Source organism: Balaenoptera acutorostrata, chromosome 2, assembly GCF_949987535.1.
Source record: "Balaenoptera acutorostrata chromosome 2, mBalAcu1.1, whole genome shotgun sequence".
Lineage (NCBI taxonomy): Eukaryota > Metazoa > Chordata > Mammalia > Artiodactyla > Balaenopteridae > Balaenoptera > Balaenoptera acutorostrata.
Window position 1 is genome coordinate 302892 of NC_080065.1, and position 23193 is coordinate 326084.

Genomic DNA, 23193 nt, shown 5'->3' on the forward strand with positions numbered 1-23193 from the left:
TCATTATCAACTCCTTTGGAGCAATGTCCCTATTTCATATCTCCTTTCCCCATTGCCAGCACTCAAAAGGGATGGGCTTGCAAAAGTGAAAGGTTATAGGCATTGGCTCTAGAGCCAGAGAGGATTTGAATCCCATTTCTGCCACTTACTAGTTGTGTGGCCTTAGGCAGTTTATTTAAACTCTCAGTGGCCCAAATTTCTTCAGCCATAAAATGGGAATGATGTTAGCACCTACCCCACCAAACTATTATGATGCTTAAGTGAGCCAATATGGATAAAGCCTGGCACGTAGTGAGTTCTTAATAAATATAAACTATTACTATTAAGTGAGACTGAGTCTGATTCCATTCTTTTCTGCCTTGTCACTTCAGCCCTCTTTCAACACAGATTCCCCATGAATCGTCCTTATTCATTTATACACAGGAACAAAATCTACTGAGCATCTGTTACATACAAAAGACTGTCCCTTGGATAAAAGCAGCTGTGTTTATGCCTGATCACTCTCTGTTGCTTTCTCCTGGGCCAAATGGTACTAAGAATGAGACAAGTTCTCTGTGGATTGCAGCCTTCAGCCTTCTCCTCTTGTTTTCTCAAGCAGGGAGTAAGATGGTGTTCCAACATCAGATCACCAGGTACAAAAAAGTTCTTCATATTTTTTTACTGAAAGGCTTCTCAGGCCCCTTAACATGCTAGTATTTATGGTGACTCTCCAACAACAGGGAATAGAGTTGGCCACATTTCCTGAACTCATTTAGCCACGGGACCTTTTATTTCACAGTTTCTCTCAGAATCAGCATTCTGTCAAACCTACTTTGGAAAATGCTACGTGGAAGTCCTATTCCTATCTGTTTCTCCTTTGTCCCCAATTTCATTTTGACTAATGCAAACTGTTCTTGGAAATGCCTCACCTATATGAGACTACCCACTGGAAGACTAGAGAATCTTTTTTTCTTTTGAATTGAAGTATAGTTGATTTACAATATTGTGTTAGTTTCAGGTGTACGGAAAAGTGACTCAGTTTTATTGTTTTCAGATTATATTCCATTATAGGTCATTACAAAATATTGAGTATAATTCAGTACACATTGATCATATACAACATAAACAAGTCAGGCTGTATTGCTGTAAATGGCTCTAACTTCTAAAATGTATGGTAATTCCTACATAGTCAAACATTACTTATGTTTCAGCCAAAAAACAACCCCGAGCAACCATAAGAGTTGTCACAAAGACCATGTATTTCCATTAGAACTTCTAGAACTTCCCATGGAACTTATGACTCCTTTTTTTTGTTTGTTTTTTTCCTTTAGCTTGCTCATCTGTTTCCCATTCTATAGCAGATTAGAAAAAGGAAGATTGGGCTCACAGAGGCAAACACACTAACCACAGACAGAATACAGCTGAGTACCTTGCCGTGAAGGTGTAGATATAAAAACTAGAAAGGTGACACAAAAATTCATTGCATCCTAGGAACAATTAGTGCAGGGTAAAATCCGCGAAGAAACTATAATATCCCTGACGACTTTATTACATCACCTCCCAGGCCCCTGAGTGATCAAGGAAAAGTTGAAGTCTATTCAAGATACTAGATTAAATAAATCAAGATAATATATAATACATTTTAGAAAGTTTTCCATCTACAATGGATTTTTTAACAAACTAAATTAATGGCTAAGAATAGATGGGTTAGATGGACCTAGAGATTATCACACTAAGTGAAGTAAGCCAGACAAAGACAAATATACGATATCGCTTATATGTGGAATCTAAAAAAAAAAAAAATGATACAAATGAACTTATTTACAAAACAGAAGTAGACCTACACATATAGAAAACAAATTTATGGTTACCTAAGGGGAAAGGGAGGTGGGGGATAAATTAGGAGTTTGGGATTAACACATACACACTACTATATATAAAATAGAAAAACAACAAGGACCTACTGTATAGCACAGGGAACTATATACTCAGTATTTTGTAATAACCTATAAGGGAAATGAATCTGGAAAAGAATATATAGATATGTGTGTGTGTGTGTGTGTGTGTGTGTGTGTGTGTGTATATACATACATGAATCTCTTTGCTGTACACCTGAAACTAGCACAACATTGTAAATCAAATATACTTCAATTAAAAAATAACGTTTTAAAAAAAAGAATGGATGTGTTAAATGGCCAATCTTATGTTTTCCGGAGATTTCTGAGAAGAGGCGCACACCACCTCATGTTTACGATGCTGGGTAAAGGAGACGTACTTAGTATCCATGCTATTGATCATCCATCGCTTGACAATTCACCCTGTGGCTCTGCCCTTCACTGACCTTCTTAGCACACTCTGCCCCAGTTCTGCTCGGCCTCTAGGACTCTCTAAGTCTCAAAGATCTGTGTCCAACGTCAAAATCCCTACGCAGCTGACTTGGCATTATACAGCCTCCGCTGGTCATTTATCCAAGTAACTTAACAAGAGTGAAAGATCAGGGCTACGATGCATTTACATCTAAGGAGTAAACGGTGATCCCCCAATACAGCCAAGTTAGAGTGCTGGGCTTGTGCATTTGGGAGTATAAAGGGAGCTGGGGGGCCACACTTTCGAAACTGCTTCGACCACAGCATCGCAAGGTAAGTGCTCACAAGTGCCCACTTTTTTGCTCCATGTAGCTGTGATTATACCTGATCAGGTTACCTGGAGAGGAGAGAAGGCAACACAGCAGCCTTTGCTGAGGGCCTACTAAGCGTAAGGAACTGTGTTAAGGGCAATATGGGAGACAAGATGGCGAGGCCTTTCAAGAAGCTTCTACAAAGAGTAAAAAGACAAGAATATAAGCAATTATGACACCAAAAAAAAAAACTAACCTGCAGGATATAAAGCTGAATATAATACGTACTTACCCCTCTAATTGTTTAGGTCAGTATTATAATTGCAGTTAGCAAATAAACATGCTAATTTGTGATATCTCTTCTGTGATTGCCTTGAAGTATTATTTGAAATTTTTGTGGTTGGTTCTGTAAATCTTTTTCTTATGTCAGGATTTCTGGGAGATGACTGCGGGAAGAAATTCTCCCATGCATTTTATCCATCTCAGAATGCATCCTAGTTTGCTTATTAATGACCAGTTTCCAGACTGCTCATGCATGGCATGCCTTGTGGACTTTGGGCTGGGTCATGTCTGACACTGCAGGAGCATCCCTCAGAGGGATTCTATAGCTTTAGGAGCTTGCGATGCTTTGATTTCTGGCCACCATCTTCACCAGAATACCTTCTGTCATACATTCACAGGGTTAAGAGAAACCTTGGGGATTTTCTGGTCCATCTGTCTCATTTACAGAAGGAAACCAAAGCTCAAGGAAATTACAACAGCTACTTTACAGAGCTGGCATTAGAAAACCGAGGTTCTGCCTCCAAGTGTGATTTCGTTTGAACCAAGGATTCAGAATATGATACCTAATCATTTAATCTTTTCCTGAGAAAGTTTTGAGAATTTTAGGATATAGCTGGAGATTATTAGAGACTCATAAAAGGAAGAGGCCAAGAGTACGCGACCAAAGTAGGAAAGCAAGCGTTGAAATGTCTCTTCCTGCCTAAATGGTATTTCACGACATGTTCCCCAGGTTCCATAAAAGTACTGTGTGGTAAATGGGAAGTTTAAGTTAAATTTGATATTGAAAATTATTCAGACTCTTATGGTATCCTGAGATCTTCATGTAGGTTATAAACTTCTGGACTGAGATTCCTTAGGCCCAAATAAGTTATCAGCTACCCTACCTTCATCTTCTCCAAGAGAATATAGGATATTTAAGAGAGTGCCCTTCCTAGACCTCTTAAAGAAGTCTTGCCCATAATTCACAACTTTTCTCTCATTGCCAAAGAATTCAACTTCTGGTCTAAAAGCATCCAAGTTACAATCCGGATCATTCCCCTCCCTCCTTCCTTTCTTTTTTGACCCCTCACGGCCCCCTACCCTCAGCCGGAAGCATCATCTCTCTAAGTCCCCATAACACTTCATTTAGACGCTTACAGAATTTGTATTATTCTTCCTTGTTCAAAGATTTATTTGAGCATTTCTCTTAACTGTTCCTAAATTTTGCATTCCTTTAGGGTAGAGACTGTCTTTATCCTTTTTTATACCCCCTTAAGGAGCTGACATGGTACTTTGCACACACAGAAGATACTCAAAAAAATTGTTAATCAGTGCTGTAATTACCCAATTATTTAAAGAATGATGACTTAACCGAAGGGAAAAATGGAAAATGTATTTCCATCCCACACCATCCACTGTGTACTATTTAAATGTAGCTAAACTTAGAAAAGTACAATTTCTAGATTTATTTAAACTCTTCATAGTTCATTTGTTCTTTGTTTTGTTTAGTTTTGATTTCTGGAATCACTCTCTCAGAAGCCACTTCATTCCTGAAGGACACTAACCATTGTTTTGGAAACCAAGAAGGTAAGAGTCACTTTCATCTTGATTGGGAATACAATAATTGAAATTAGCAAACAGTGTTTTACACATTCTCATTCTTGCCACACTCATAGGAATCTGAAACTGATGAAATTAAAATCCATTACTTAAGTATTTCTAAAGGCAGATTACAAAATATGCAGCTAAGGAAGCAGGGCTTCCCAAATTTGCTCATCACACTAACAGGAATAAAACACACTGCAGAACTTTGACACACAAGCTCCAGGTCAATATACTTAGGTTGGCCCCAAACATGATGTTCGTAGGCTCAAGATTCAGTCTTCACACAAGTCTAACTTTGCTGTTTTTTGAGCAGAGGCCGCACCCGTGAATCCCCTCAGCTGTGTCTTTACTCACAAATGATGCTGAGAGAATAAGGAGAAATGGATTCAAACCTATGTCCACTGTAGTAATAAAAAAAAAATTACTCCCCCACCTCAAGATTTGTGTTTATTGGAAGTAATTCTAGATGAATTAGGACCAAGGAAACCAAAGTATAACTAAGTCATGACCACACCATTGCTGACAAGATGCAGTAGCTGAGAAGTTCCCAGGAGAGGGCTGAAAGTTGAGAGCAGTGTCATAGCGCACTGACAGCAGCAAGAGGGGTTGGGGAGCACTCAGAAGGCGGTGCTGGAGGTCAGGGAGGCTGGGATGGCCTTCCCCATTGGAAGACCCCTAAAGACAGGGACAGAGGGGATGGTTGGAGGGACACAGCCGTGTAGGGCTGGAAGCAGGTCAAGCTCTCAAAACCAAGAAGCAGATAATTACGGGACTTTCTGGGGGTAGAGTTTCCAGGGACACCATGAGTCATGCCAAGAGAGTTGGATGAGACCTAACAAGGGAAAGTTTTATCAGCCAAGAATACATTGTTTTAGCCCTGGGTCCCAGAGTACAGTTGTATAAATATGGGGACAAGATCTGATTAGCAACCGGACGCACACAGCGTGCGTTGAGGGGCTTTGCTTGACAGTGAGTGGTGAGCCATCGGTGTGAGGAGGCTGCCAGAGGGCAGTCACCACCTCGGGCATGACACCTAGGTCAGGAGAGGTGAGGGCACATGCTGATGGAGGACAACATGTGGACTGGATGTCACACTTAAGAGATTAACAGGAGTGAGCTCACTGTGATGGTAAAGGAGATGCAGAAGCACATCACGGAAGAAACAGATGAAGACAGCACTGGGGCTACTTAGCCTGGAAAAGAAAAAGCTAAGGAGGGACTTCCCTGGAGGTCCAGTGGTTAAGACTTCGCCTTCCAGGCTCAATCCCTGGTCGGGGAGCTAAGATCCTACATGCCTTGCAGCCAAAAAACCAAAACATAAAACAGAAGCAATACTGTAACAAATTCAATAAAGACTTGAAAAATGGTCCACATTAAAAAAAAAAAAAAAAAAGCTAAGGAGAACCCAGAGCAGCCATCAAATGGGTGAAGGGTTGTCTTGTGGGGAGAAGGTTTGAACTCTTTCTGTTGTTACCAAGAGCCGAAAGGAGGATCAAACATCCTGAAGTCACAGAGAGCCAGATTTCAGTTTAAAGCAAGAAGTATCTTTGGCCTGCAGAAACTACCCCAAATGATTTTCCAAAATTTTCAAAAGGGAAAAAAGTCATCTTGAAGGCATTTGAGTAGGCTGGACAACACATTTGCAAGAATATCGCTGAGACAACTCATGCATCATCTAGGCAGTAAAAGTAGGAGATACTGGATTCTGAGTCATGGTTAGAGCTGTGGGTGGAAGAAGAAAAATCTTCACCTCAACACACGCAGTGACTTGAATCCCAGACGGAAAGTCTTGTTTTTCTAAGAGACCTAAAGGTATAGTTTGACCATGAGTCATTGTAGTCTTTCCCCAACTTCAGACTTCATTCTTATACTACTATCACAAATTTTGCAATACCCATTTAAGACCAGTACTGCTAACTCACTTAATATTTTGATTTACCTTGATTCCTTTTTCTTCTTAGATGTGTTTTTCAAAGTTACCCTATATGCTTGCTATGAAAGTCTGGACCGTCTATCTCAGCATCAGCTGAGACATTTAGATATTCAAAATCTCAAACTCTACTCCAGCTCTGCTGAATCAGAATATCTATTTCAACAAGATTCCCAGTTGGATTCCTATGCCCACCAAAGTTTGAGAAACACTGCTTTATAGCACTACTATAAACAGATATTTCACTGTCTCTAAGTCGTTAGCACATATTATTCTACTTTATTCTAACTTTCTTCACATTTTCACAAAATATTATCTCTAAACTTGGGATGCATCTTATAATCAATGAAAGGAGTACTGTAATTAGCAGGGTGTTTTCCTTTATTAGTGGGACACAAAATAGGTTATCTTACAATCGATGGCATCTTACATTTTGCTAAAATAAGGTAATAGACTTTAATATAACTATTAAAATTAAGAAATAGTTGCCTAAAATCATTTTGTATTTGACCATTGGGACTATGCCATGGTTTTGGAAAGAGTGGCTTTATAAAAGCAAAATAATGCTCCCAAACATCACTGTGTTTGAGGCCCTTGAGAACAATTCAGTTTCCTCAGTCCCAACCACAGAGATTCTGTTGCAGATGATTTTGATGTGGATCAACTTTCAACACTTTGGGTAGCAGGCTGAACACTAAGTCAAGCTAAATGACATCAGATCATACACTTGCAGCCTGATGAGATTCCCTCACACTATAGTGCAACCATTCTCAAACTGTGGCCCATGGATCCTTGGAGATTCCTAAGAACTTTTCAAGAGGTACATGAGGTCAAAACAATTTTCATAATACCCAGATGCCATGTGCTTTCTTCACTGTGTTGACTTAATGATGCAAAAGCAAGGATGGATAGACGACCTGACACTTTATTACAAATCAAGACGTGGCACCAAGCTGTACTAACAGTCATAGTATTCTTCACAGCCAGACACTGACAGTGAAAAAGAATTTTTTTTAATTTAAAAAGCCAGCTTCAGGACTTCCCTGGTGGCACAGTGGCTAAGAATCCGCCTGCCAATGCAGGGGACACGGGTTCGAGCCCTGGTCCGGGAAGATCCCACATGCTGCGGAGCAACTAAGCCCGTGCACCACAATTACTGAGCCCGTGTGCCACAACTACCGAAGCCCGCACGCCTAGAGCCCATGCTCCGCAACAAGAGAAGCCACCGCAATTAGAAGCCCGCGCACCGCAATGAAGAGTGGCGCTCACCGCAACTAGAGAAAGCCTGCACGCAGCAACAAAGACCCAACGCAGCCAAAAATAAATATAAATAAATAAATAATTTTTTAAAAAAGCCAGCTTCATTGAAAAATGACCTAAAATTTGCAGCAGTGGAAAGTATTAATTTGATTACATCTCAATTTTATCCACATCTTTATAATATTCTACATGATCAAACAGGAAGTCCATGAAAAGCACTCCTTTTGCACACTGGACTTTGACATTTGTCTCAAGGAAAAACACATGTGCAGTTGTCTGAGTTGCAAGATGAACCAGCCACTTGATTCATGAAGCACCATTTTTACTTGAAAGAATGACTAGAGGACAAACTATTGTTTCTCAGACTTGTATATCTGGCACACAGTTTCTCAGAAAGCAGTGAAGTGTGTTTATCCTTTCAAGGAAAACTACTGACAGTATTTTTTACTAATGCTATAGTTGAGTTTTCAAGCAAAAATTAAAACTTTGGAAGACTTGTATCTACTATCATTAGCTTGACAACGTCCTAATATTTGAATTTTCTAATGAGATCAGTACTGATATTAATGATTGTGATTTTTATACTGTATAATGAAACGTGCCAATATTTGGAAGTTCTTTATAATTCAGTGAACAAAATTTTCCAAATGATCAATGTATGATGTTTACACATGGGTAAAAGTTTCATTCAAAGTTCAACACAGACCAACAGATCATAATGTTTGTTGATATGGTTTCAGATTCCACATTGCAACTAGCCTTTAAGGAACTACCACAGAAACTACCACGTGTCAAGTTTTGGTATAGTATCTAAAAAGAATATCCGCAATTATTTGAAAGGGTAATTAAAATACTCTTTCCTTTTCCAAATTATATATCTGTGAAAGATTTTCTATATCTACTTTAACCAATAAACAAAAAACAAAAAAAACCAAAAAACCATACAGCAACAGACAGAATACAGAAGCAGGCATGAAAACCCATCCATCTTCTACTCAGCAGACATTAAAGTGAGTTGCAAAAATGAAAAACAATGGTACTCTTGCCACTAATTTTTTTGTTTTGGAAAATATAGTCATTTTCATAAAAATATGTCATTAATGTTAACATGCAATGAATTTGATAGGAACTTTAAATGAATTAGATTTTCTCAATTTTGACTTCTAATACCATAAATATTGGTAGATATGACCTGCATAAACCAAACTCACTGGGTTCTCAATGGTTTTTAAGAGTGTGAAGGGGTTCTGAGAAAACAAAGCTTGAGAACTGCTGCTGTCGTAAAACTCACTTAAGCCACAAAAGTAGGGACTATCTTCACAGATGAGGAAACAATATGGATGAATTCTTCCTCTCCACCAGGCAGTAACTGAGAACATTTAAACCGCATGAAGCCTGCAAGCCAGAGGTCCTCTTTGCGGTGCTATATTGAGTTCCAATCTCTTAACTATGAAAACTTAACCACGAGCACACAGATGGTTCAGCAGAGCCGCTGGCCAAAGTAAAATCGAAATGCAACTTATCCTGAATAAGATCCAGAGGGAAGCAGTTGCTCCTCTTTCTGTAGGACTAGATCCCCCCAGAATCTCAAGGAGGGATATTGAAACAACAGTCAGTTACCAATGAAGAGTAATTTCATAAAGTGTAAGATTGAGGGCGGGGGAAGTTCCAAGAGACAACCATAAAATGTTCAATTTTCCCACTTTTAATAGGAAACATAAAAGGCTTTATTCAAAACGTATGACCTATTTCTTAAGAGAGATATGGGGATACATGTGTGTAATTGAACTCCATTTTATGGTCACTTACAGAAGAATGTATGGAAAGGAAAAAGCAGAGAAAGAAAGGGAGAAGGGGAAGAGTTGTGGGGAAAAGAAGTAGAGGGTCAGGAAGGATGCGGGAAGAGGTCCAGAGGGAACAGGAAAAGCAAATGCAGATGAGGAAAAGGAACCAGAAAAGTCACACAACCTGCAGGGGCCTTAGAAATGAGCTAGGCTTGCTTCTTCATTTTAAGTGAAATTAGTGGCCCAAAGAAGTTAAGTGGTTTGACCAAGTTCAGTGCCGGGACTTTAAGCCAAATTTTCTAGCTTCTAAGCAAGGAAAACACATAAAGAGAAGGTCTGTGAAAGGGGATGGTTTGGAAAGAAATGACGGGAGGGATGAGCGGGAGGGTGGACAGAGAGAGAGAGGCAGAAAGATACATAAACACACCATACACGCACATGCACACACACACACACGCTAAGCAGTGAGTTCTAAAGCAGGTATTTAATTAAACACTGTTTGTCACACCCCGACACTGCTACACATAACTAAAGTTTGGAGACCCCTGCCTTAAGCCCAGTACTTCTCAACTCTACTATGCCTAGAAATCACCTGGAGATCTTGTTAAAGTGCAGATTCTGGTTTTGTAATGCGGGGTGGTTCTGAGATTCTGAATGTCTAACAACTCCTCGGTGATGCTGATGCAACATGTTCAAGGACCACTCTTGGAGTCAGAAGGCCCTACACCAGCAGTTCTCAGAGTGTGGTCCCTGGACCACAATGATGAATTCACCATCAGCTGATGAATGCACCACCAGCGTTGCCTAAGAACTTGCTAGAAATGCATATTCTCAGGCCCCATCCCATACCTACTGAATCAGAGGCTCTGGGGGTGAGGCCCAGAAATCTGTGTTTTAACAAGCTCTCCAGGTAATTCTGGTGCATGTTAAAGTTTGGAACCATTGCACTAGGCCATAATGTCTCCTATCACCTTGTTGCCTGTAATTGGCTAAACAAGTGTGGCAGTACTTTATGTTCAAGTCATTACTTTTCACTGGGCTATCTGAACTTTCTACTAGGAATTATCAACATTCCAGTAATTCTTTTCAGACACCCTTAAGATTTGGGAATGACACCGAGATCATGAGGCTCAAATGTGATGTGTAATTAAGGAAGTATTTTCTGAGGCCTCCTTTATTAGGCTCAGCTTGGCTTCCTCTAATTGGTTTAGACTTCCACACCTGGAGCTGGACTAAGAGATGTCCCCTCAAACTTTTTTCTTGGAGTAAAATATCTCCTTTAGCTCACCCCCACTTGCCCACTCTAGGCCCCTATACCAGGTCCTGGATTCCTCAGAACGTAGGTTAATCCCAGGAACTTTTGAATCTGGCCCCCTGTCTGAATGGAAATAACAGGATGGAGCTCCCCAAAGCTCCAGACTCAGCAGCCCTGGTCTTCCCAGCCCCTGCAGTCATGAGCTCTGATGCAGAGATGGCCATTTTTGGAGAAGCAGCTCCCTACCTGTGGAAATCAGAGAAGGAGAGAATCGAGGCTCAAAATCGCCCATTTGATTCTAAGAAAGCTTGCTTTGCAGTGGATGATAAGGAATTTTATGTGAAAGGTATGATCCAGAGCAAGGAAAATGACAAAGTCACAGTCGAGACCCTCGACAACCGGGTAAGTGTTGACCTCAGATGTCCTTGCTAACATGGGCATCCCCCTTTGCCTTTGGAGTAGAATGGTGGAAATTGCACGCTGGCCCATAGGAGTCTGAAGCTAGAACAAGACTCACATTGATCTACGCTGAGTGAAGCCGCAGGGAAACACTGCCATGGCGTACACCGTTCCTCTGGTTCTTTCCTTCGAGGACTTGGGCTCTGAGAGTTTGTATGATGTTTGCTTTGGAGAAAGGGGAAGGTGGTGGTGGTGGAAGAGTTTGGACTGTTTAAGGGAGAGATTGATACAGATTGCTCCTGGATGGGCGAATACACCAAATAGAACTCTCTAGGCTGCAGAGTGACTTACAGAGGGAGCTCCAGAGGCAATGCCTAATTTAATGCAGAGAATTACAGAGCACCATTCAATTCAATCCTTACTGGACACGCACCATGTGTAGGTCACAGTGTCTATCACTCTGCAAATATGAGCAAATCTCAGTCCCGCTTCCCCAAAGTTTATCATCTAGTGTAGGAATCAAGAGTACATGGTGGGTATGGGGACTTCCCTGGTGGCACAGAGGTTAAGAATCCGCCTGCCGATGCAGGGGACACGGGGTCAATCCCTGGTCCCAGAAGATCCCACATGCCGCGGAACAACTAAGCCCGTGCACCACAACTACTGAGCCTGCACTCTAGAGCCCGCGAGCCACAACTACTGAGCCCGTGCACCACAACTACTGAAGCCCGTGTGCCTAGAGCCTGTGCTCTGCAACGAGAAGCCATGACAATGAGAAGACCGTGCACCGCAACGAAGAGTAGCCCCCACTCGCCACAACTAGAGAAAAGCCCGTGCGCAGTAAGGAAGACCCAACGCAGCCAAAAATAAATAAATAAAATAATTTTTTTAAAAAAGAGTACATGGTAGGTATGAATCGCAGTTCACAAATTCAAGCATACAAGACAGATGACGATGACGATGATGATGATGATGATTGTTATTATTAAACTTAACCTCTGGTGTCAGCCTCTTTTCACAGGGCCGGAAATAAATTTTCTGGAGTTACTATTGGGGTCCCCTCCCCAGAGCCATGCCACATTTTTCAGTAACACCACATGGGGTGTCACTGCCCCCCTGAAGGATGTGCTAAGAAACAAGCCCCAGTTTCTTTCTTTCTTTTTTTTTTTGGAAAAGATTTTTTTTATTCTGTGTCTAAGTAAGATTAAAAACTACAAGATTTTGCTTGCAGCTGATGAGCAAGAAGAGAAAAGTTAAACCCAAATTATCATCTGATTGGCTAGTTAAAATGCTCTGACTCAAGATCAAATTATTCAGTGACACACCAGTTACTTTGTGCGGGCTGAGGAGTTCTGGAGCAAAACAGCCCTAAACAAAACATATCATCTGAGAGCACAGGGCTAATGGGCATATGAAATACTAAACAAGAAAGCTGATAAAGGGAGGCTGTCACAGACCTTTTCTTATTTTAGGCTTCTAGCAGTTGGTTACCATATACAAGGACCTAGCAGCCAGTTATTTTATCTCTTGACTTATCTGAGGTTAAACAACTTTAACCCACTAAGCAGGAATAAAGAGACACTTTGTAGATGAGTTGGAAAACATAAAGCAGTCCCACTTCTCCAGTAGAATTTTAGTTGAATTAAATCATAAGAGAAACAATGATTACTGCACATATTGTCCTTGTCACACTACATCTGTTGAGTAGAATTTCCATTCCAAGTGTTGTTTTCATCTTCACCATCGTCTTGAGTCCTCAATCTGTATATCTTGCCCTCCTTTTTCAAGTCTTCCCCCCGTTTCTCCAGCACTCTTTTTCTGACTGGTTCCCTTTTTTCTGAGTTGCTAGAGGATGCAAGGTTTGAGGATTCCAATGATGCTGCTCTCACCGAGGTCTGTGCAGGAGGAGGATTACCAAATAAGAAGTTGCTAATCAATCTCCAGATGGCAAGGAATGGGTAAAGTACTGTCCCCAAGAATGTCCAAAAGTCGCCACTGGAAGAATGTACCATGGATGTAGTTGGTCTTCCTGCTGGCAACAGTACCACTGAAGCACTTGGGGCAAGTTCCAAATCCAGTAATTTCTTTTTATAATCTTCTTTGGTAAATTCCCTCCTGGGAAACATTGTTGCTAATGAAAAATTACCGTAAGTGTTGCCAACAGTCTGTGCAGCAAACTGCCTTGCTTCTTCTAGAGGAGCATCAGAAGGGAACTGATTTGTGAAGGAAGAACCATCAGGAAGAGGGAATTGAATTCTCGCAACATTGTTTCTTTCTTTTGTGGAAGAGTCTCTCTTGACTTCCATTTCTGCCTGTTTGGCCGGCAGGGCAGCAGCTTTAGCAGCTTCTACTTCTTCCTTTGTCTTTGCAAAACGAGCAGCTCTCTCTGCACGGTCCAGTGCAATCTTCTGTTTTATATGCTCTCGAGCTGCCCTATCTTCTGCCTTTTCTCTGTTCCTTTCCTCTAACACTCTTTTTGTTAATTCTTCTTCTTGCTTTCTTTTATAATCCAACATTTCTTTTTCAGTTTTCCTCCTCTCAATTTCCTCCTTAATCTCTCTCTGTTCTTCCTCTTTCTTTTTCTCTTCTCTCTTTTCTTCAAGTTTTTTGGTTAGTCTTTCCACTCTGACGGTGAGCTCCTCTGTAGGTCTCTGATTTGAACATCCACCAGGCTCTGGAGACACAGTGGCCTGGCCTGAAATTTCTCCTCCTGTTGCAGAATCTGACTTTGTGTCAGAAGTGGGTGGTGTCTCACAGAGCTCTACATTTCTGGACTGACAGTTTTCAGAAGTGTTGTTCTGATCAAATGAGGTGGATGGAGTAGAGACTGAACTTTCTCACTGGCCACTATTTGCCACTGATATTTCACCTTTTAACGAGTGCATCTGCCGGACTCTGTGGATTCTGGTAACAAGTTCATCTGCAGGAACACTTCCTGCTATTACTTCCAAGGGAATTCCACTGTCTCCAATAAAGAAACTGGATGGAACACACACTACAGGATAGATCTGTGAAAACTGTAGGCAGGCTTCACTTTTGGTATCGATTTTCACAGCAACAAAACCGTTTGAAGATGCTTCTGTCACTTGCTCATCTTCCCAACTTGCAGCCGTCTGTGTAGCCTGTTCATCATCACCTGCCACGAACACCACGAAGACCGCGCCGCTCCTCTCGGCCGACGCGATGGCGGCCGGAATGGCGCCCTGGAACCCCAGCATCGCTGCCCTCGGGCACAGGCGCTCGCTCGGCGTGTTGCCGCCTCGGTCCCGGAGCCGGCCCCGCCCTCTCCGTCGTTGGGCCCCCGCGGCCCGCCTCCGGCTCCGCACCGGCGCGCAGGCCCGTCAGCGGCTCCCAGGACGCGTGCAAGCGCGCAGGCCGAGGCGCGCCCCGCGACGCATGACGCCACGCGTCGCCGTTGGCAGCGCTCCCCCGTCCTTTGTCTCGTTGGCAAGTCGGTGCGTGCGGGAGCCCGGGAGACCGCAGGCCCTGCAGTCCCGGAAGTGGAAGGAGCGCCCCAGTTTCTGAACCTTCAGGACACACAGATTTTTCCATCTTCCTTATGCTATTTTGGATGTCCCTCTGTCTCTAGTTTAGGGCGGTGGGGCAGAAGGGCTTCCTTTCCTCAAGAGATTTGGTCTATATCAACAAATCTCCTCCCTTTTATCTTTTCAGTAAAACCCTCAAAGCTCTTCTGAGGATTCGGCCTTTTGGAAAACAAACGCTAGAAAGGCTTACAGGCTCTCTCGCTTTTATGCCCTATTTTCTACCTTTCCTGAGTAATGGAGTGCCAGTTGTATGCTTAAAGGGGAGGGAAAACAGAGAGGGGAAAATTAGGTAATAGTCTCAAAATACTGTTCAGGCATGGACCATGCTTCAAGTCCAAATGTTTTAACTATTAGGGCAGCGGTGCAGGGAATTCTGGAAGCCTTGAAAAGACAGGGGAGAGCAGAAACAGGTCATGGAGGAGGTGGCACTTCAGAAGAGCTTTGAAGCTTGCTGGATGTAATTCCAATGTAGATATATTCCAGACAAAGGGACCCACGTGAGCAGAGGTATTGAGGTGGAGATTTACAGAATACACTGGAAGAGTTTTTCCCGATCTTCCAAGCGTGATCTCATTGCAGCACTCATAGCAAATGGGGTAAACAGAGGCAAGCTGCTGTGGCCTTGGCCAGCCTGAGTTCCACCTGGCCACCCTGAGGCTGAAGGGCTCTATAGCTTTGCACACCTGTAACCCTCTTCTGGCACACAGAATGGCATGCTGACTTGGGGGCATCAGACCAGAATTGGTTATACAGTTTGACCAGTCTTAGATTTATCAAGAACAGTTATTTACGGATCATCTCTGGGCACAGAAATGATCCATAAAGTTAAGCACGGTAATGGGGTAATCTCACCACAATATCTCACCATTTTCACCCCACTGGTAGGTCACCACATCGGCTCTCCCACTCATCATGTGATTTTTCCTCTCAATATCCAGACACTCACTCCGAACAGTGACCAAGTCTTCCCCATGAACCCTCCCAAATTTGACAAGATCAAGGACATGGCCATGATGACCCACCTACACGAGCCAGGAGTGCTGTACAACCTCAAAGAGCGTTACGCAGCCTGGATGATCTACGTGAGTACCCTTCAACCTCTCTTTATTCCATTTCCTTCTCTTAGTAAAGTCAAGATCCATAGGTTGAATTTTCTGATCTTCTCAGACCTACTCAGGCCTCTTCTGTGTCACCGTCAACCCCTACCAGTGGCTGCCAGTGTACAACCCTGAGGTGGTGACGGCCTACAGAGGCAAAAAGCACCAGGAGGCCCCGCCCCACATCTTCTCCATCTCTGACAACGCCTATCAGTTCATGTTGACTGGTGAGTAATTTCTTTAATCCATATTTTAAAAAATAGTTTTAGTGAAGTATTCAAGTCCTTTAACTGCACTGGTTCTTAGTTAATTACTCGAACCCTTCACAGGCTTTGGTCATCCAAACGGTGCAATGACCAAAGTGACCTCAGTAGATTCAGAGAATGTCAGGATGGAAAGCCAGGGGCGCAGTATCTTCCATTACCAGTCACGGTTCTTAAGCCAGAGCTTGGGACTGAAGCCACACTAAGTACATGCTTCTCTGGGGGTGGATGTGAAGCACAAGGAGATGTGCTGCCCCCACCTCCAAAGAAACCCCCAACAGGAACACACTTGGAAGAAAGACTATATTAGTAGCCACTTAGGAATGCAAAGTTGGAGAAATGGGCACAGCAACTTCCCTTCACCTGTTTTCTCAGGCTCCCTCTTTCTCCTCCTTAAATTTCCAGAATAGCAGATGAAATAGCAGAGACGTGGTAATACTGTCACCCTTGTCATGCCTAACATCACTTCGGTCTGTTCCACTTTCACCTGATTTGACTTGGTGCAGAGAGAAGAAGTAGAAGCAAGCATCTGAGATCTGAAGATGCTTAAAAGTCATCCAGGACAATGTTGCCCAAACTTCAGCCATTCCAATTTCACATTCGCAATCCTGGCCATTTCTGCATATTTAAAATCTTTCCTTATAGTGACTGAAGTTCCGTCCATTTCAAAAAGGAAGAATAGGGAATTCCCTGGCGGTCCAATGGTTAAGACTCTGTGCTTCCACTGCAGGGGACACGGATTCGATACCTGGTCAGGGAACTAAGATCCCACATGCCACGTGGCGTGGCCAAAAATAAAAATAAAATAGGAACCGAACAAATCTGCCCTTTGATCTGGAGGAAAACTATTTTTTAAAAAAAGGAAGAATAATATCACTATTAGTATTAGTTTCTTAGGACTGCCGTAACCAAGTACTACACACTGGGTGGCCTAAGCAACAGAAATGCATTGTGTCACAGCTCTGGAGCCTGGAAGTCTGAGATCAAGGTGTCAGCAGGGTTGGTTCCCTCTGAGGGCCGAGAGGGAGAATATGGTCCAGGCCACTCTCCCAGCTTCCAGTGGTTTGCTGGCCATCCTTGCCATCCCTTGGCTTATAGAATCATCACCTTGATTTGCACTTTCATCTTCACATTGTGTTCTCATCTGTCTCCAAATTTCTCTTTTTATAAGGACACCAGTCATATTGGATTAGGGGCCCACCTACTCCAGTATGACCTCATCTTCACTAATTACATCTGCAATGACTCTATTTCCAAATAAGGTCACATTTTGAGGTACTGGGGGTTAGTTAGGGCCTCAACATATTAGTTTGTTGGGGGGAACACAATTCAACCTATAACACTCTTGTAAATGGAAAATCACGGTCACTGTCCACAAGTAGAAAGTAAAGGTGAAAGAAAAAGGCAATGACAACAAATCAGTGTCCATAAATTCTAACTAGAAGCTGTGGCTTCTTACAAGTTCTAAGTCTGAGACTTGCTTTCTTTGTTGAAAAGGGAGATAAGAAAGTGCTATTGAGGAGGTAAAGATCTGTGAACACGAATAACTTCCACACTGTGGGACTCACCGTTCACTTCCCATGCTGCCCACGTTACACATCCAGCATTTGGGAAATCTGCACAAATTGTCTCAAAGAAGATTCGACATGCCCAAATCATCACACCACTAGTTAATGGCAAAGCCAGAACTAGAACTCATAGGCTCTGTCTACCCCCAATGTTGCCTGATTTGTATATCCTGCCTGTATGTTGTTTATTTATTCTGTCCTGCTTCCTTGTGCATTTCTAGATCGAGACAACCAGTCCGTCCTCATTGCATGAATAACCTGTGTTGTTGCCATGATGACTTGGAAGGGGCTGTCCATTCCTTCTGCTCTCCTTTAGCTCACTTACTTTTTTTAAAAAATTATTTTATTGAAGTATACTTGATTTACAATGTTGTATTAATGTCTGCTGTACAGCAAAGTGATTCAGTTATACATATATATTCCTTTGCATATTCTTTTCCATTTTGTTTTATCACAAGGTATTGAATATAGTTCCCCGTGCAATGCAGTAGGACCTTGTTGGTTATGCATTCTATATCTAATAGTTTGCATCTACTCATCCCAAACTCTCAATCCATTTGTCCTCCATTCCCCCTTTCCTTGGTCCCCTTGGCAATTACAAGTCTGTTCTCTATGTCTGTGTATCTCACTTTATTTTATTTTACTTTATTATATTTTATTTATTTTTGGGTGCGTCGGGTCTTAGTTGCAGCACTCGGGATCTTTTGTTGGGGCACGCGGGCTCTTCACTGTGGTGTACAGGCTTCTCTCTAGTTGTGGCAGGCGGGTTTTCTCTTCTCTAGTTGTGGCACACAGGCTCCAGAGTGCGTGGGCTCTGTAGTTGTGGCACGCGGGCACCAGAGCACGTGGGCTCTGTAGTTTGTGGCACGTGGGCTCTAATTGAGGCGCGCAAGCTCAGTAGTTATGGTGTGCGGGCTCGGTTGCCCCGCGGCATGTGGGATCTTAGTTCCCTGACCAGGGATTGAACCCGCGTCCCTTGCATTGCAAGGTGGGTTCTTTACCACTGGACCACCAGGGAAGTCCCTCTCACTTACTTTTAAATCAACAGTGGAGAATCCGGGGCTGGGAAGACAGTGAACACCAAGCGTGTGATCCAGTACTTTGCAGCAATTGCGGTCACTGGGGAGAAGAGGAAGGCGCAGCGGCCGGGCAAGATGCAGGTGAGCAGCTTCCTGCACCTGGAAGGCTTGCTGGAATGAGTATAACTGAAACCCCAGGTGAGCCCCAAGTGTCCGCAGGGCTTTGTGCTCAGCAGAGATGCACAGCACGAGGTCCTGCCCCAGGGGGTGTTTACGGGGCAAGGCAGGAAATGGCTCCACCTTGTGGACTCGGGCTCTAGCACCAGCTCCATCAGCAACAGCCGAGTGACCTTGAACAACTCCACATCCTCCTTTGGCGAAGGAATGGTTTAGGCCAGTGGTTCTCAAACTGGAGTGCACGTCAGAATCACCAGGAGGGTTCGTTAACAACGGATTGCTGGTCCCCAGGCCCAGAATTTCTGACTGAAATTCCTGCCTCACATTCAAAATCCTGGCATGTTGCATTTCTGTCATGTTCCCATTGTTCATGCCCTGTCCAGGGATCACACTTTGAGAACCACTGGGCTGGACAGTAGTTTCCAAACAGCTCTGAAGTCAGAAAGGCAAGCAATCATGTGGGGAAGGGGAAAAGGTGAAAACTCTGCTTTCTATAAGCGGATTTCTACGTAATAATTCTCACAAAATATTTTATGCAACTTAAACATTTTTTTGAGAACCACTGTTTCTATCATATGGGTCACTTTCATTGCTCACAGTCTGTTTCTACTTCTGAACCCGAATATCTGTATAAATGGGTCCTGGTGCATGCAGGAACAGAGGTCTATATTTTACAAATCCATAATTTATAATAAAATGTTATCAGAGAAGAAAGGCCATCTGGGAGATTGAGAGGTAGCGGGTAGGGCTCCAACCTGGAATCTGGTGTGGCCAGAAGCCACTTTGATGCTGTGCTAAGACTCCTTCTACGATGGGACCTTGAAGCCTCCTTGGGTGGGGTGGGGATGGGCCTGTGGGTACTCAGCACAACTGTACCTGCCACCAGCCTGAGCTGGGCGACATCTCTCCCTGGGACCTTCCCAGAGCATCCACACTTTTGAGTCACTGGGAAGTTACTTCGGAAGACATCCAAAGTCCTCTCTTTTCCTCTTCTCACTTATTATTAGGGAACCCTGGAAGACCAGATCATCCAGGCCAACCCCCTCCTGTAGGCCTTTGGAAATGCCAAGACCGTGAGGAATGACAACTCTTTGAGATTCCTTAAGACTCAGTCCAATTGTCAATGACCCCCAGAAAGAAAACCCTCTCCTCCAATGCTGAATATGAAAAATGGTCACATAAACTAGGATATACCTGGCCTTAGTCTACGCCCAAGCGCTTCAGATCAAGCTGCCCAACCGGGATATTCTGATAACCCTTCAAAGAACATTTTGTCTTATTCCCAGCCGAAGGAAGATTTAGCTGTCCTTCCCTAACTAATCAGCATCACCTCAGAGCCTCCTGAAGTTACAAGGATTCAAGATTCAAATTCCACAAGTACAAAATGACTTCTCTACGCTAAAATTCGTCTCTTCAGATGGAAGCATTTTAAAATACATAAGTCCATTGAACAGTATCCACTGACTTATTAGCCATGAAAACCTTAGTGTAAAGTTAGTTAGCAGATCTGACCTTCTCCAAGTCAGGAGGTGCTGGGAGGAGGGAAAACCTGGTGGAGGCAGCAGAGCTCAAAAATTGGGAAGAAGTTGAAACTGAAGATACTGAAGGATATGTCCCATCCTTCAATGTTTCACTTGGGATTAGCTCAACCAAAGAGGCATTTACTTCCGACACTGGCAAATAAACAAGTATCCAGTCTCCTATCTAATTTCACTGGCCAGCAGAGCAAGTACCCAGAGGCACTTGCATTCAGCAGCTAAAACTCCTGAAGAGCGAACACATAATTCACATAAACCTACACTGGTCCTTCATTAACTCTTCTTAGGCTTCATTCAGAGAATACTGAGAATACTACTGAGGATGTACTACATTCCAGGGTCTGTGGGTGAACAAGCAAGGCAATATTTTTGCCCTCCAATTGGCTCACAGAGTGGTAGCGACCAATTAAGCAGATGATGTAAGAAGGGAGTATACACACACACATATATACTATATATAATTCCACCCCTCACTCCCCAAGATTGGGGGAACCCAAGTGCTGAGTGGATCTTTGGGGAGCCAGGAGGCCTGGCCTGGGAGCTAGGTTTGCATGTAGTAAGTAGTAAGGAAAACTGAGGCAAGAAATCTCAGAAGTAACATCCAGAGGCAAAAAAGAAGTCAGATAGTCCAAACAGGTTATCAGTTCAAAGGTGTTACAAAGAGTTTGAGCAGGATAAAGACCAAGGAGACAGTCAGGTGTGAGGTGGTCCCAAACAGAGACTCGAGAGGGAGCCTGCAGGCATCCCCAGAGCTGTGGGAACAGGGCCAGGTGCTCTGGGCAGAGCTACCTGAGTCTTGGCTGAGCCGGCGTGGGGACCAGATGCCAAGCAAACAGAGAGGAGGAAGGTCCTCATGCTTCTGGCATCACCTCCTCCGTGAGCCTACACAGCCCACCCATCCTCAGTAGCACCTAACAGAAGCCGGCTACAGTACCATAGAAAGAAAATAACTGTGTTTTTCCATCTGTCTTTGGACAGGGGACGTTCCTTCGCATTCACTTTGCAGCCACAGGAAAGCTGGTGTCAGCGGACAGTGAAACCTGTGAGTCCAAACACTCTATCTGGCACCTTGGCTTTGGCCACAGAGGCATCTCCTGGGGACCCTAAAATCACATCGTTTTTTGTTATCTTAGATCTCTTAGAAAAATCCAGGGTGGCATTTCAGTTATCCCATGAGAGAGGCTATCATATTTTTTACCAAATCATGTCAAACAAGAAGCCGGAACTTATGGGTAAGTTCCTTGGTTATTATTCTCATCTTCCAAATCGATCACATTGGAAAAAAACTCAGAGTCAGTTGTGCATAAGATGCTAAAGGGATCCTTCTGCTTCACAGACCTGCTTCTCATTTCAACCAACCCCTTTGACTTCCCCTTTGTGAGCCAAGGAGAGGTCACCGTGGCCAGTATTGATGACAGTGAGGAACTGTTGGCCACTGATGTAAGTATTTTGTGTGTTTATTTACTTAAGTAAGGAATTGTTGAACTTATGAACTGAGAGGTACCCATGATCTCAGGAGGAAGCTGGGATGCAGGGATGCTCAGTGATTAGACCCAAGAGCTCAGAGAATTAGTACAGATCACACCCCTCCCCCACTTGGTTCCATTTCAGAAGATTCCAGGAAATGGGAATACAGAAAGTTCTCCAAAATAGGCCTTCAGTTCCATTCTCCAGCTTTTTAGAGTAAATGTTTGCATGGATAAGGTCTTTAAAGTTTTTGTTGGAAGTTTTCAGGGTACAAAACCATCTACATGGTTCTTTTAAGAAAATCTAGAAAATACAGAAAAGTCTAAAGCAGGAGAAAACAGTCCCGCTCTGCAGCAGCCGTTCCATTCCTCCAGCTACCTGCCACCTCGGGCTCACAGTAGGCACCCACCTCCTCAACACACCTGTCAGGCCTCTGGCCTTTAGCTTTGGGGAGTACCTCCAGGGTCAATAACCATAATATTAACTGAGTGCATTGAGCACTCACGCATGCTAGGAACTGAGAAAAGAGCTTTGCCTCAACAAAACCTCTGGGATCAGCACCACTGCTACCCCCGTTTCATAAAGGTAGAAGCTGAGTCTTAGAAAAAAAACACACGATTTGCACGAAGACAGTTTGTAAACGACGGTCTGAACCCAGATCTGCCCAACCCCAGAACTTGCATTTTTAACCCTAACCCTAAGACCCTGACCCTGACCCTGACCCTGGCCCTGGCCCTGGCCCTAACCCTAACCCTAACCCTAACCTCATAGTGTTGCTGACCCTTCCATTGATATAATTGTATGTACTTGAACTTATTCAACAAATCTATTAAACATCTGCCCTCTGCCCAACACCCTCCCAGGTGTTGGAAATGCAATGAAAATACTCCATAAGATGCACACCTGGTGGGCACATTGTTAACAAAAGGCTTTTACATTTTCACCAGTAGTTTCTCCATAAGGTCATCACTTGCCAATTAATGACCATGCTGTTTAGGAAGCTCATTAAAAACCCAGGAGTCACGGTTCCCGGCAGGCTCTCCCGTTCTCCCTCGGGCACTCTTCCACCCTCTCTAGGTTTCAGTTTCCAGGAACTCGAGCCTATTGAGAGAGTGAGGAAATAGCTAATCTGGTTTTTGGATGATAGACCATAAACCAGATTTAAAGAAAAATATGTCATTGCTGGTTTTCATTCAAACAGACAGGTATAATGAAGGAAGGAACCCCTCTGGCCCTCCAGGAGTTGCCTGGGAACCTAGTCTGCGAAATACTTATACATCAAGAGATGGCTCTGAGCTGGAATTCTACAAAAGAAGAGTAGAGCAACCCAGTACAGCTTTATACCCCCTCAGCCACAGGAGGAGAATGGCTGCAGGCTACTGAAAGCCAGCAGCATTGACAAATAAACTCCCCCCAGCCTTTGCCAAAC

General features: G+C 43.4%; 2 protein-coding genes and 1 pseudogene across 3 annotated transcripts; 2 read left to right on the top strand and 1 right to left on the bottom strand.

Moving 5' to 3' along the window:
• Positions 1–539: 539 nt before the first annotated feature.
• LOC130706405 (myosin-13-like) lies at positions 540–18052 on the top strand. 2 transcript variants are annotated; one of them, XM_057538296.1, is made up of 6 exons: positions 540–632; positions 4367–4444; positions 10879–11093; positions 15574–15717; positions 15803–15959; positions 17785–18052. In XM_057538296.1, exons 3-6 carry the CDS (start codon positions 10890–10892, stop codon positions 17814–17816), a joined length of 537 nt encoding a protein of 178 aa, XP_057394279.1. In that variant the 5' UTR covers positions 540–632; positions 4367–4444; positions 10879–10889; the 3' UTR covers positions 17817–18052. The 2 variants fall into 2 exon arrangements, with proteins under 2 accessions (XP_057394279.1, XP_057394284.1); XM_057538301.1 differs by lacking the exon at positions 17785–18052 and adding an exon at positions 16401–16466.
• Positions 12443–14437, bottom strand: LOC130706402 (UBX domain-containing protein 4-like; annotated as a pseudogene).
• Positions 18053–18655: 603 nt separating the features above from the next.
• On the top strand, positions 18656–23185 carry LOC130706408 (myosin-13-like). The gene is made up of 5 exons (XM_057538314.1): positions 18656–18723; positions 21276–21339; positions 21431–21529; positions 21634–21737; positions 22966–23185. Exons 1-5 carry the CDS (start codon positions 18718–18720, stop codon positions 23083–23085), a joined length of 393 nt encoding a protein of 130 aa, XP_057394297.1. The 5' UTR covers positions 18656–18717; the 3' UTR covers positions 23086–23185.
• The last annotated feature ends 8 nt before the right edge of the window (positions 23186–23193 follow it).

Excerpts from the sequence above, each read along its gene's own strand:
- LOC130706405 (XM_057538296.1), top strand. The coding sequence starts at position 10,890 with ATGAGCTCTGATGCAGAGATGGCCATTTTTGGAGAAGCAGCTCCCTAC. Across the intron at positions 15,718-15,802 it reads ACGCAGCCTGGATGATCTAC|ACCTACTCAGGCCTCTTCTG; the intron begins GTGAGTACCCTT and ends TGATCTTCTCAG. Across the intron at positions 15,960-17,784 it reads CTATCAGTTCATGTTGACTG|ATCGAGACAACCAGTCCGTC; the intron begins GTGAGTAATTTC and ends GTGCATTTCTAG.
- LOC130706408 (XM_057538314.1), top strand. Across the intron at positions 21,530-21,633 it reads CAAGAAGCCGGAACTTATGG|ACCTGCTTCTCATTTCAACC; the intron begins GTAAGTTCCTTG and ends TCTGCTTCACAG. Across the intron at positions 21,738-22,965 it reads AGGAACTGTTGGCCACTGAT|ACAGGTATAATGAAGGAAGG; the intron begins GTAAGTATTTTG and ends TCATTCAAACAG.